The sequence below is a fragment of the Nelumbo lutea genome, chromosome 3, assembly GCF_056320005.1.
Source record: "Nelumbo lutea isolate HS-2025 chromosome 3, American lotus-T2T, whole genome shotgun sequence".
In the NCBI taxonomy this organism is placed as follows: domain Eukaryota; kingdom Viridiplantae; phylum Streptophyta; class Magnoliopsida; order Proteales; family Nelumbonaceae; genus Nelumbo; species Nelumbo lutea.
In genome coordinates, this window is record NC_142686.1 from 102,029,300 (window position 1) to 102,043,812 (window position 14,513).

General features: G+C 37.4%; 1 protein-coding gene across 1 annotated transcript; it reads left to right on the plus strand.

The window, feature by feature from the left end:
• The first annotated feature begins 55 nt into the window (after positions 1 to 55).
• Positions 56 to 1,919, plus strand: LOC148867235 (exopolygalacturonase-like). The gene is made up of 4 exons (XM_088975974.1): positions 56 to 277; positions 429 to 740; positions 873 to 1,385; positions 1,521 to 1,919. Exons 1-4 carry the CDS (start codon positions 152 to 154, stop codon positions 1,743 to 1,745), a joined length of 1,176 nt encoding a protein of 391 aa, XP_088832100.1. The 5' UTR covers positions 56 to 151; the 3' UTR covers positions 1,746 to 1,919.
• The last annotated feature ends 12,594 nt before the right edge of the window (positions 1,920 to 14,513 follow it).

Consider the following 14,513-nt stretch of genomic DNA (forward strand, 5'->3'; position numbering starts at 1 on the left):
CGCTTCTCACGGTTGTCTATCTTAGAAAAGAGTGGTAAATCCAGGAGATTTCCTTATTATGTTAAAGTATAAGTTCTCCCAAATAGGGATGGAATTTTAATTCAGCATCACAGCTTAGGAAGGAAGCAGAGGACAAGAAGAGAAGAAAAAAATGGATTCCAATTTGAAACTTCAAACGATACTTGTATTATTCTTTTTGGTGTATGTTGTAGAGGCCCAGAATGGAGTCTTCGATATCACTGCATATGGTGGAAAAGACGGTGGAGACATCACCCAGGTTAAGATTTTATCAGAAATAACAATGGTCTAAACCATCTTAATATATCTAATGATTTGTATTGATTTACTCTAAGAATTTCCATTCATTAGGTTGCTTATGAGTTTTCTTTCTATAACACAAAGTATCTTTTTGGCATCTGTTTGATCAGGCTGTGATGGACGCTTGGAAAGCAGCATGTGCAGCAACAGGGGCAGCTACAGTTTTGATTCCCAAAGGGACGTATACAATGAATTTAGTAAATTTGGCAGGTCCTTGCAAGCAAGCACAAATGAACTTTCAGCTTGAAGGGATAGTTCAAGCTCCTGCTGATCCAGCAGCCATGGACTCCGAAAGTTGGCTTCTTTTTGATCATGTCGATGACCTGACGGTCTTTGGAGGTGGAACCTTGGATGGTCAAGGACAAAAGGCTTGGGAAAGCAATGAGTGTTCCAAAAATTCAAAATGCCCTCAAATGCCAGCAGTGAGTTTCTTCAAAACATCAAGTACTAGAATTATGGACTATACTTTCTAAATAATAAAATGGCCTAGGCTTTGGTTTGTAGATGGCATGCACAATACTAAAATTTACCTTCATTTTATGAACAAATAACAGAATTTAAGACTCAACTTCGTCAATAACGGTGTGGTCCATGACATAACCTCATTGAATAGTAAGATGATTCACATCATGATCTTGAGTGCAAACAATTTGACTATTCAACACGTTACAATCACGGCACCGGGTACTAGTATTAACACCGATGGCATCCACATTGGAAGATCAACCGGAGTGAAAATTTTGGATACAACAATTGGCACAGGCGATGATTGTGTATCAGTGAGTGACGGTAACAAAGACATAACTGTCAGCAAGGTAACATGTGGACCAGGGCATGGCCTTAGTATTGGTAGCTTGGGAAAATATGACAATGAAGGACCTGTGGTTGGAGTGCATATAAGCGACTGCACTTTGACGAAAACAGATAATGGTGTAAGGATTAAATCATGGCCCGACTCTAAACCCGGAAGTGCCTCTGATATCTCTTTCGAGAATATAGTGATGAACGATGTTGGTAATCCAGTTATCATTGATCAAGCATACTGCCCATACGGTGGATGTAGCCAGGTAATTTCTTTATGCACTTGTATTTTGACTATACCTATACATAAATAAGAAACCATCTTAGTACGTAGTATCTTGAACATGAAGATCAAGCTAGTGTAATATATATTAACATTTCTTTCTATTTTTCCTGTGTAGGCACCATCACGTGTTAAGCTTAGCAATATCAAAATTGCAGGCATTAAGGGCACCTCATCAACACAAGAAGCTGTAAAAATCTTTTGTAGCCCAGCTTTGCCTTGTGAGAACGTGGAGATCGGAGATATCAACTTGGCTTTTAGCGGAGGAGCGGCGACTTGTACATGTGCAAATACCAAGCCCACCCTTACCGGCACTCAAGTCCCACCTGTTGTTTGCACTTAATTAATTCCCTTACGACCTATTAAATTTAGGTTGTGTCAAAGGAGGCCTTCGATATTATTTTTCACTTTAGAAGAAGATTCTTTCTTTTAGATGTTCAATCAATTGCTATGATTGAACTCTTCTCTAACATATTTTTTGAATTAAATTCAAATTCTACTACACATTCAACCAAAATCTATAATTTCTAGTACCATATAAAGCAGAAATTTGCCTAGGTTTCTCTGCATGTCATAAAACTCGAATCCAAATACTACATAACACGTGCTTTTATACTAGCTTATTAAAATTCCAAAGCTCATCATTTGTTTTACCATTGGGTCTTATCATCTAATCATAAATGATTTTAAAGTTTCAAAAAAAATATAGATGTTCTCCGACTCAACTCGAATTTAAATAAAATGGCCAACAGATTTACCATGTCAAAAATCGAAATTCTTGACCTACAAGATCAGGCCCTAAATCTCTCTCAAAAAATATTTCCTATTAGCCTTATGTAAACCAAAGTTAATTTCATTAGAAAAAATATCAGAATTTGGATTGCACACAGTGGCATTCTCCAAAATTTGGATTGCTTTCATTGGAGATGTTCAATTTTTATATTAAAATAATATTCAGTGGAGATTCCAACGTTTATGAAAAATGAGAGTTTTAATGATTTTCTCTTAATAGAAATCTGTTTCAAGAGAAGCCAACTGGAAATTGAATGAATTTATATATTAGTTAGCACTCATATATTTCTTTTGCATTTGCTATTTTGATTTGTTCTCAGCCCGTCAATTTCAAGAAAGTTGATGGGAATAAACCATTACAATAACTCTGTCACAATGAATATTGAAATGCATACACAAAAAGGCTTTTGTTTTACATACAAAAAAGGGTTGTCAAATCATACAGTTGAGGAGGAAAAATATATAGCAACCAAATAGCATACACATGACAATTTATCATGTTGACCAAAAAATCCTATGAGTCCCCTCTCTTGCCCTACATATTCATTTACATTGCATTATCAAAATGAAAAGAATAAAACTCAAACAGATGGGATCATTCCTTAAAGATTTAAAGTATATAATTTTTTGAAATGACTGCTTTGCTCAGAATCTTCCATCACCCGAGGCATTTTTGAAATGACTGCTTTGCTCAGAATCTTCCATCACCAAGGTTTTCAACAATGTACGCAATATGCTTTATCTTTCTAGACAATTCACTATGACTTTTTTTCTTGTGGGGGGACCATTCATATGGAAGTTGTCAAGAACATATCCAAGGATGCATATGATTGGCTTTGTTAGGTCCCCTAGAGACTTGGTCCAAGCATGGGTTTGACTATTGTTAAGTTAGATGCCATAACAAATAATGGCATCCCCCGTTGACGATGCACATGTAGGGTCTGCTACATTAGTGGCATCCCCCGTTGATAACTCTACAGTTTGATGCCTTAAGGGCTACAATTCAGGGGTATTTTCGGCCTTAGAGTAGTCAAATTGTGTCCTTTTCCCAATTAATTTTAATGTTGTGACCTCTGAGGATCTCTGTGCAAAACTATTAACTTTTCATGGCTGAAATGTAGATTTTGGGAATCTGGTGTGAAGTCCAATTGAGAGAGGGAGGGTTTTGTAAAAAAACTGAAAGCAAGAGGGCACCTCCTAGCTGCTAAACCCAATTTGGCGACCCTCCTACTGTATTGGCATGCTCCCCACGCCTTGGCAAACCCTAGGGCGCATTTTAACCCATTCTTTTCACTCTTAACAAACTGTAGCCGCCCCTAACTACTAAATCCTCACCTTCCATCCAATCTCCACCGTCCATTCTCGGGCAATCTCCTTTTAGCATTTTAACCCTAGGGAGCACCAAACTTCTAATCTTCACCATTCAACCTTTAGCCATAAATCTCAGCCCTACATAATATTGGGCTACTTTCTCCTTCTCTTCTCAGCCTTAGGATCACCTTTAGAACAGTCCTAAACCTCCTTTCTAAACCCTAGGGCACTCATATTTTTGCAAAAACCCAGCTACCATCCCTCTCTTTCTCTCTAATTCCAGTTATATCCTCCCTTCTCTATAAAAAGGATCCCCGGGTCCTTGGAGAAAGGGTTGGTCAATTCACCCACTTAACAAGGCTAAGGTTTCTTGAGGAGTTCAAGGGTTCTAAAAGGGGACGACGCCCAAATCTTGTTAGGAGGGGTTCCTGCAAGTTGTTCAACCATTCTACAACTACTGCCACTGGATCTGATCAACCATTCTTTTCTTTTCTCTATTTTCTTTTTTGTTATTTTTATTTCTGCAATCTTTTAGATTTAATTCTTGTTTGTTTCTTTGTTTTGTTGATCTGAATTCATTTGGTTCAAGGCTAAGGTGTCTCAAGGGGTTCGAGGGTTGTAGAAAGGATGGACGCCCAGTTCTTGTCAAGAGGGGTTTCTACAATCTGTTTGGCCGATATATAGCTACCGCCACCATACTTTATTGATTCCCATACTTTATTAAATTTTGATTTTTATTTATTGTCTTGTTTAAATTCGAAACATTTAATTTCAGCAATAATAGATTTTATTTTCATATTTTCTGCCAATCCCGATTGCATTCTCTTGTTTGGATCTAAGCATACATTAATTTTTCACTTGCTGCCCTATGGATATGACCCGTTCTCACCCATTTACTATGTTAGTAGTGAAGGGATGAGAGATCCATCATATGGATGGCCAAACCCTGTATGAAGGTTGGGCAAAATTTCAAAAATTTCTCTCTTTCCCATCTGTGAATCGCATTCCCTATTTTAGAAAATTGCATTTTCAAAAATCAATCTTGAACCCAAAACCAAACCAGATCTGAAACCAAAAAAGAGGAGAGGGATATACCTGATACACAGTAGTAGTAACTCCCAATGAAGGTGTTCACGCCCAAAGAGAAGGCCAAAACCCGCTTCCACTGAAGATGACACAATGTGAGATGAAGCAGGATCAGTAGGATGGCTTTTCAGCAAGAACCAGGATTCTTCAGTAAGAACCGAATAGTGGCTAGTGAGCATGACTACAAATTGTTTCTTCAACCAAGAAACAATATCAAGAACCTTTCTTGATCCATTCCACAAGAGGAGATCGAATTGAGTAGGAATGGCAAGAATATGAGAGAATTTGGAAGGTTGCTATATGTTAAAACTGAGGAATTTGCCCCCTATTTATATTCTTCTTTGGATCAGCTTCCTAATCTAATTAGGAGAGAGTTTCTTGATCCAAATCTGATATTTGGGTCTTGACTATTAAATGGATATGACTTATTTTATCCTTTCATTTAATCCTAATCAGATTATAAATTAGATTTTACCTCCTCTTTATAGTCTTCTTTGCATCAGCCTTTTAATTTAATTAGGAGAGAGTTTCTTTATCTAAATTTGATATTTAGATATGGACTCTTAAATGTATAAGACTTATCTCATCCTTTCAGTGAATCCTAATCAGATTATAAATCAGGTATTGCCTCCTTTTAATTAATAATTTAACCCTACTTCGAATTCAGCTTTAGACCCATTAATCTCATGTGCTCACTTAACCCTTAACCTGCTACCCAGTTGACTCCCTTTGTATGGTGTGGGACCCAAACATTGATTTACACATCAGCCACATGGGTTCAACCCAGCATTTGTTACAAGGCCTGGCCGAATTCACTGTAGGAGACAGTGAACCCCTGAGTCCATCACCATGGGCTCTTAAAGGGCCCAACATTTACACTAAATGGTCCTTGGGTCAACCAACTTATGAAAACCTAAGGACTGTGGGCAGATGCAAGATTATCCCATCAGGTATTACCCTCAATGTTCTTACATTTAACATCTCAGCTCATAATGATCAAACACTGTCTGACAAGAGAGGACCTTTCCCTCGGCTGCAAGGAACAGTTTTGTAAACATTTTGAAACCATATATATATATATATATATATATATATATATATATATATATGTATGTATATCTTTATATAAATATATTTTGCAAAACAAATCTCAATAGTTGAAATCAACTTCTAGCAGTTTAGGTTTCCATCAGAGAGAGTGCATTCCCCGATCATTCACTTTGTCTGACAAAGAGGCTGATCCTGTCACTATGATCACCCACACAGGTGAATTCTCAGACTGTCCCACCATACCCAGGTTTTGACCCCTTCTAAGGATCTCACTGATTGGCATATCAAAGGCAGCCAAATCCGACACCTAGTGTTATACCACAATCGAGTCTAGGGGTCAAGTGTAACATTCCAGTTTTTCCCATCTATCTCCAAAGTCCAGGACAATACTAGAATTTGGTCCGGTTCAGGGTTTCAAGAAAAACCCACACAACATATACCTCAAGTCTCACCCTGGTAGCTTAGACAAACCACCCCAACCAACTTGGCGGCACATCAGTGTCAGCCTTGATAGGATAAATCTTCCTAAATTCTAAACTAACACGAGTCTCATAAGTGTTCAGTTTAAGGGTATTACATAGAAATACACCACAATGACATGAATCAATAATGTACTTTATTCATTTACAATAAATGTCAAAAGATACATCAATCTGATAGGAGATAAGGGCATAACTATCTAACAAATAGTTGTTTGAGAAACAGTAAAAATTATAAATGTTTAAACTAGTGTTGCAAATTTTTTAACGACTCACTTTCACTAACACTAAGTTTTTGGCACCGTTGCCCGGGTAGCAACGAAGAAAATTTTTATTTGCTTTATTCGAATCTGTTCAATTATGTTTTTTTATTTTCATTTAGTTATTTGATTTGTTATCTTCATTTAATTAATAAAGCTGGAAGTGAAAAGTGCAGAATAATTAATAAATGACAGAAGTAAATAAATAAAATAAACTAAATAAAAAGTTTGTAATTTTCTAGATCTCTCCTTTGACCCTCGAACTCCTCAAGCTAGGCCTTCCGTTTTACCTGGCCGAACCCCAGATCTATAGAAAAGCAAGCAAAAATTAAATTAGATAAAAAAAATTGCAGAAAGGAAAAAAATTAGAACTATAAATTAAAGAATAGAAATTAAATCTAAAACTAAAGTAAATTGGTTGGGATCTGAATCTGAAGGTGGTAGTAGTGGTTTAGGAGAACTATTGGCGCCGTTGCCGAGGATCGAACCTAGGTCACCTGTGTGACAGGCGGGAATATAGACATCAACTGTAAATTGGGAGAAATGAAAATTTCATTTGGGGAGCAGAAAGTCCAACTAAATGTATTTAGTGCCACTAAGTATCCAAACCTAGGGGAAGATGAGTTCAAGGTAGATGTAGTGGACAATCTTTTAGATGCCTTTTCTGACCCTTGGTTAGCCCAATCTGAACGTTGTTTGTGTGAAGAACAAAGTGAGCCTTAGAGTGTAGATGGGAGAAGTGTGTGAATGTGTCCGACTGAAGACGTTAAACTTAGCGCTGGTTGGGAGGCAACCAAACGTAGTTTTCAGTTGTTTTTAGGATTAGATTTTTTGTTTCATGATTCGAGACCAGTTGGCAGACCTTAAACCCTTCAAGAAAACCCTATTGATTGTTCCCTTTGGCCCAAGTCCCTTTGCAACATTCTAGTCATGCCATTAGGGACAATGGCATTTAAGTTGGGGGGTGAGGAAAGAGAAAAATTTTGAAAATTGAAAAAAAAAAGGAAAAACAAATTGAAAAGCAAAGCTTTTAAATATGTAGAATTAAAATTTCACTAAAAATTTAAAAAATTCTTTCCATTAAAAGAGATTTCCAAACAGAAAAATTGAAAAGCAAAGCCTTTAAATATGTCTGAGAATCCGATCAGAGGTAGCAGTTTCCTTCCAACCTCGAACTTCTTGATCTAGGCCTTCCGTCTTACATGGCCGGATTTCAGATCTATAGAAGAGAATTAACACACAAATTAAATCTAATAAAAGTAAATTTATATGAATGAAAAATAAACTAAAATTAAAGAACAGAAAGTAATTCAAAAATGGAAGAAAATATGGTTGGGATTCAAATCCAGAGGTGGCAGTAATGGTGTTGGTGAACTGCAAGTAGGAACTCCTCCTCTTGCCTGTACGTCATCCTCTTCCTCTATCCTTGAACTTTTAAGATCAGCCTTCCTTCTTACCTCGGTGAATTGGCCAATCCCTTCTATAGGGCCCCTGGAACCCATTTTATAGAGAAGGGTGGACACAACTGGAAATAGTGAGAAAGATGGGGGGCGACAGCTGGGATTTAGCAAAGTTAGGGATGCCCTAGGGTTTTTAATGGATGTCTAAAATGGTTTTGGGGTGATCCTAGGCTGAAAATGGAAAAAGGGGGCACCCAATATTATGTAGGGCTGAGATTTGGATGCCTAGAAATGGAAGGTGTAGATTAGAACATCTAGGGTTGAAAGGTTAAGATTAAAAGAATACGTGTTGCCTTAAATTGAATGGTTGGGATATAGGATGGAGGGAGTGGCTGAGATTTAATGGTGAGGAACTGAATGGTGAGGATTAGTAGATTAGGTGGCACCCTAGGGTTTAGAAGCTACAAAGGAGAGCCTAAAATGGATGGTGGAGATTAGAAGGAGTGGATGATGGAGATTTCACATATGGGGTGGCTAGGGTTAGCTAAGGAGTAAAAGATTAGGTTAAAAAGGCTCCTTAAGATTTGCTAATGAGAGGGGAGCATGGTAACACAGTAGGATGGGTGCCAACTGGGTTTAGCAGATAAGAGGCGCCCCCCTGTTCTCAGTTCTTTACAAAAACACCCCTCTTACCTGGACTTCACACCAGCTTTCAAAAAATTGCATTTCAGCCATGAAAACTTCCCAATTTTCTATATAATTTGCATATAAAGCCTCGGAAGTCACATAATTGATTTTAAACAGGAAAATGGTGCACTTGGACTATTCTAAGGCCGAAAATACCCCTAAATTGATGCCTTTAAGGCATCAAAATGCAAAGTTATCACACCCCCCAACCTAACCATTGCTAGTCCCTTAGCAATGCAACCTTAAAATTACACTAAGTATATAGATCTTTCTCATTACAAGGTCATCCCTAACAGAATTAATCTAGCATCCTGATTCTAGCATTCTCAAACTCGGTATAGATCGGTATTGGGCTTCAGGGGTAAAATTGTCTTATTTTGAATATTACAGAAACATGTCTTAAAAATCTTATTTACCCTTCCATTTGTAGATATCTTGATAAAATGAGATTAATTTAAAATTAGACAGGTATTCTTCTTGTCATTTTTGACAATGGATTTCTACCCCTGAAATTGATATGCAAATTTATTTTTGTTACTTTCCACCGTTTTACGTGAATCTTGACACTTGCCTTAGGTGAAGAGACCCGGTTACTAAGTGTTAGGTAAGTGTATTTGGCATTCCCTTTTCTGTTTGACGTGAACTTCAACACTTAACTTAGGTGAAGAGACCCGATTACTAAGTCAAGGGTGTCCATTGACTTTTTATTCTCTCTTTCTCTTCTTATTTCTAAGAATTTGTAGACATTGCCTCCTAACCAACGCTAAGTTTAATGTCTTCAGTCGGACATTTTCAAGAACTTTTTCCATCTACACTCTCTGACTTACTCATCTTCCGACAAACAGGGCTCAAACTGGGCTAACCAAGGGGTAAACAAGTTATTTAAAAAAGTATCCACTATATCTGCCTTGAACTCATCTTCCCCTACGTTTGGATACTTAGGGGCACTACAAACATTTAATTGTACTTTCTGCTTCCCTAATGAAGTGTTCATTTCTCTCGATTTACGGTTGATGTTTGTATTGGCCGATGCTAGAAACAAACGTCTTAAGATTATCAGGATATGGTTCAGCTCATCGATTGGGGTCATGTAGGATAAAATTCAAAGGGAAGTGACAACGCTCTACCCTGACCATGACATCCTCAATAACACTTTGAGGAGTGTTGACTGACCAATCAATGAAGTATAGAATTATCGGGGTTGATTTTAACTCATCGATCTTGAACCTGTCATAAATGGATGGAAGCGGAGTTAGTCTAGCCCTAAAATCCACTAGTGCCCAATCAAAGGTGATTCTAGTGATGACATAGCTTATGAGAGGAGCACTAAGGTCTTTCATATTCTGGGGAGTTGATTTAGGAGAGGTACACTAACATCTGCTGATAGCATCAATTTTTGTGGGGCCAATTGTGGCTCCATCATTTGAGTATACAGCTCTTTCAAGAACTTGGCATAGGCCAAGACATATTGGATGGCATTGAGGGGAGGGATGTTAATATGGACCTCCTAGCTTTCCTTGTTGTGAGTTTCTTTGTTCTTTAGCACTAGCCTGACTGTGAGTGCTGTTGGAAAGGGAACTACGGGTTGGTTTACTATAGGCTCTTCTTCTAAAGTTTCCTTTCCTTCTTCTTCTCCCCCCAACTTAGGGTCTTCCTGCTCATTTTCATTAACTCTCTTTTTCTCACACGGGTCCTCTAAAATACTCCCACTCCTTAAGGTTGTAATGGCTTTGGTATTTTCACACTGAGGGTTCTTAGGAGGTAGCTAAATTTGTTATGGAGGAAAACCCTATGGCTGATTTCTAGGAGTTGCAATTGGTTGACTCGGTATTTTCCCTACTTCTCTCCTTGCCTTGGCTTCGGCTAGCTGTCCTATTTGGCTCTCTAATCTATTAATGAACTACTATTGATTTAGGATCAGCTATTGAAGCTGCATGAATTAGTCATCTACTGTACGTGCTTGAGGAGGTTGTGGGTAAGCCTGATAAGGTTGGGCCAGTTGGTTCCTAGGATGCATCTGCTGGAATTGACTTTGCATTTGTCGCCTCTGAAATTGGTGGGTGGTGGAGTTAGATAGGTTGTATTGGGACTGTGTATAGGTTTGACATGGTTGAGCCGGTTGAGTCCCATGGTAATCATTGTACTCTCAGTGGGTTTGTGCTTCAGACCATTGAGAGTGCATATCAAGCAATGGGTTTGCTTGGACTTGGGCCCTATAATTGAAATTGGGTTGATTTTGCCACCCAAGGTTATATGGGCTAGAGAATGGGTTAGTCTTGGGTTGGAAAAATTTGTTGGCCACATGTATTTGGTTTGGACGGATTGGTTGACATGGGTCCGCCGCAGGGCACTGACTGACATGATGGGTCGGGCTTGCACAGATAGAACACGATGGATAGGATGACAAGGTTGGGTATGGGCCACTTTGTTGACGACGTACAAGGACTTCATCAAGTCTTTGGGCCATACCATTAATCTTGTCCAATTGTTGAGACACGTTATTTCAATCAATTTGTGGCTCAGGTTGGAAGTAGTTTTTCATTCCATAAACTCTGGCCATTGAATTCGTTTTATCTTATTTTAACCCCCTTTTTCTAGTTTTTTTTTTTTAATTTAAAATTTAAATTTTGAATTTTAATTTCAAAATTAAATTCTGAAATTTAAACACAATTTAAAATTTTATTTTTATTTTTTTCCTTTTATTTTGAAATTGGAAATTTAAATTTTTGAGTTTAATTTCAAATTTTGATTTTGAAATTTAAATTCTAAAATTTAAACTCAAATATTGAAATTTTATTTCTTTTTTTAATTCAAAATTAAAAATTTTTAAATTTACTAAAATCTAAATTCAAATTTGAATTTTTAATTTTTTAATTTTCTCTTTTTTTTAAAGGCAAACAAATCAACCAACGACCTAGAGACTGACCTAGGGTTTCCTAAACTAGTGGTTCAACCGATGTGAATACTTTTAGGTTCACTTGGAATTACACCTCTTCCTTTGGTTAGCCAGGGAAGAGGTGGGGATGTGAGAGGCTCCCCTTGCTCTCACAAGGACCTAATTAATTAACCACAAAACCCGCTTTGGCATAGCCATTTAACCTCTTTCCTAAAATTCTGCACACCTTTGAACCAAGTGTGAGGCTTCCCTAAAGGATCTTTCTATCCAAATTTTAAATTAGGGTTAGGGTGAACCGCACGTGAATGGTGGTGATTTTTGGTCCAAGGAAGGGTGATGAAATATTAGTTAGCACTTCATATATTTCTTTTGCATTTACTATTTTGATTTGTTCTTAGCCCATCAATTTCAAGAAACAAACCTTTAAAAGTTGATGGGAATAAACCATTACAAAAACTCTGTCACAATGAATATTGAAATGCATACACAAAAAGGCTTTTGTTTTACTTAGAAAAAAAGGGTTGTCAAATTATACAATTCAGGAAGAAAAATATATAGCAATCAAATAGCATACACATGACAATTTATCATGTTGACCAAAAAATCCTTTGAGTCCCCTCTCTTACCCTACATATTGATTTACATTGCATTATCAATAAAAAAAGAATAAAACTCAAATAGATGGGATCATTCCTTAAAGGTTTAAAGTATATAATTTTTTTAACCATAAAGTTTCTTATTGGGCTTATTCTTGGATTAAGAATTTAGATCTAGAAGGATTCTTCTTAGTTTCTTATTCTTGGATTCGTAATAGACCTCCTCTGCGAATTGGGCTTCAGCCAGACTTTTCTACGAGTTGGGCTTCAGCGCGGATTGGGCCTTCCTATGAAATTGAACCGACTTCGGGCCCAGATTAGACTTCGATGCAGTCCGAATCTGCGAATGCCCAAAACATGAAAGCTGTGAATTTTTCTCTTATCTTTCCAATGGATCTTGAATCATCGCATTTAGAATTTAGAGACGCGAGTTAGGCTTAGATCGCTGAATGATGTCAAAACTGTGAAAAGTCATCCGATTTGTTTTTCTTTGCTCTTGATGCCTTCTTTCATACCCTGGACCAAAATACAAGAGATATGAGTCCAATTAGATGCTAATTGAGTATAAAAGACAGAATAATTGGGAATAAAGATATGATAAATTCTACTCTCATCAACTCTTGCCCGTCCTTGGACAAGACAAAACTCAAAACAAAATTAAAACAAGAACAAACTAACTAAAAGATTTGTTTTAGGATACTCTCAACAGAGTATTTGTCCTCCTGCAAGCCTTGATCAGTATCCATGCTTCTTCCCTTTGTCCACTTCTTTTCTTTTTTAACTTGTCCAAAAATAATCTTAAATCGCCAATCCTCATGTCCCCAAGTGACATCGACAATCAAGGGAAGCAGGCATCTCTTTGCATGAATAATTTAGGGCTAAAGTAAGCCTCTTTGTTTTCATAATCACATGTGGAAAGATTCAAAAAATACCCTCTCATGATTCTTTAGAATGAAACAAAGAATGTTATTACCCTAAGCTTATTTATGTATCACATCTCCACCACTTATCATGAGTGCAATGCATCGAAAGGTGAATTAGGGTTTGGGATCTAGGGATGAGTGCATTTTATGCTCCATCTCACCCTTTTATTCTTTTAATGTGAGTGCATTTTATGCTCCATCTCACACTAACTCTTTTTTCTTTCGGTGTGAGTGCATTTTATGGTCCATCTCACACGAGTCTTTTTTTTTTTTTGGATAACACGTTCTAATACATGAACTCATTATCGTGGTCTCAACATGCCTAGCAAGACAAGTTCTAGAATAATCAACCCATGTTTGTCCGTTAGAAATCAAATGCTCACAAGGGTCAATTCTGTATTGCATCTTGCCCGTTGATCATTCAAACTACTGAGATGCCTTCCCTAGCCAGAAATTTCAACTAGATTTGCATGCATCCTTTCTTGTCTATCCTCCCTAAGCACATGATTCAAGGTGGTTTGCAATCATTCAAACACAAGTCTCTAAGGAGCAGAAATTTCAAAAGGAAAGATAAAAAATGATTATCATAGCATGCTAGAGTTCGAAAAAAATTTTATCAACCCCTTACTCCTCCCCCACACTTAAGATATACATTGTCCTCAATGTATGGAATATGCATGACAAGAACAAGGAGAGAGATTTAAGAGGACTTCCCTGAATGCCTCGTTGAGATCCTGCAGATGTGAGATACAAAGAAGAGAAAAACACACTCATAAGAAATAAAAAAATAAAAAAAACTGAACAAAACAAACAACTAAACTAAATGGGTTGCCTCCCACAAATGCTCGTTTTAAGTCGTGAGCTTGACTTTCACCTTTCCCTCATGGCAGTTTCAAGGAGAGAACGGACCCATGGTGGGTGGGTTGTTCTTCAATATAATGTTTCAACCGGTGTCCATTTACCATGAATGTACTCCCATCATCACTATGTATTTCAATCGCTCCATGAGGGAATACTTTAGCCCCTTTAAAGGGTCCACCCCACTTGGTTTTTAACTTTTGATGTTTCCCCCTTTCATCCTTCATAGGTGGGTTTAAACCTGGAATAGGGACCTACACAATAGATGGGAGGGGTTTTGTGTGAGATGGAGGTAAAAATGCATTATGAATTGTAATTTCAAAAGAATGTGGCTCAGAAGTCAAATTTTGCAATTCTGATTTCAGTACAAACTTCTGCTTTGCTTGTTGCAATTGATTAGGACTATTGTTAAGTGCAACTTTCAGCATGTCTTCTGATTTAGATGTATCTACTTCAGTTGCACCAACATCAATGCTATCGATTGCATAAGTTTCATGTTCAATTGTGTTGGGATGTTCCATGGTTTTAAATACATTGAACACCACTTCTTCACCATTGATTCTAAGGGTAAGTAGACCTTTTCGCAGTTCAATTAAAGCATCACCAGTAGCAAGAAAAGGTCTCCCTAAAATCAGAGGCATTGTCCTATCTTCCTCCATATCCAACACAATGAAATTGGCAAGAATAATAAAATTGCCCACTTTGACCAAAACATCTTCTACTATTCCCCTAGGATATTTGATGCTTCTATCAGCTAATTGCAGAATAATAGT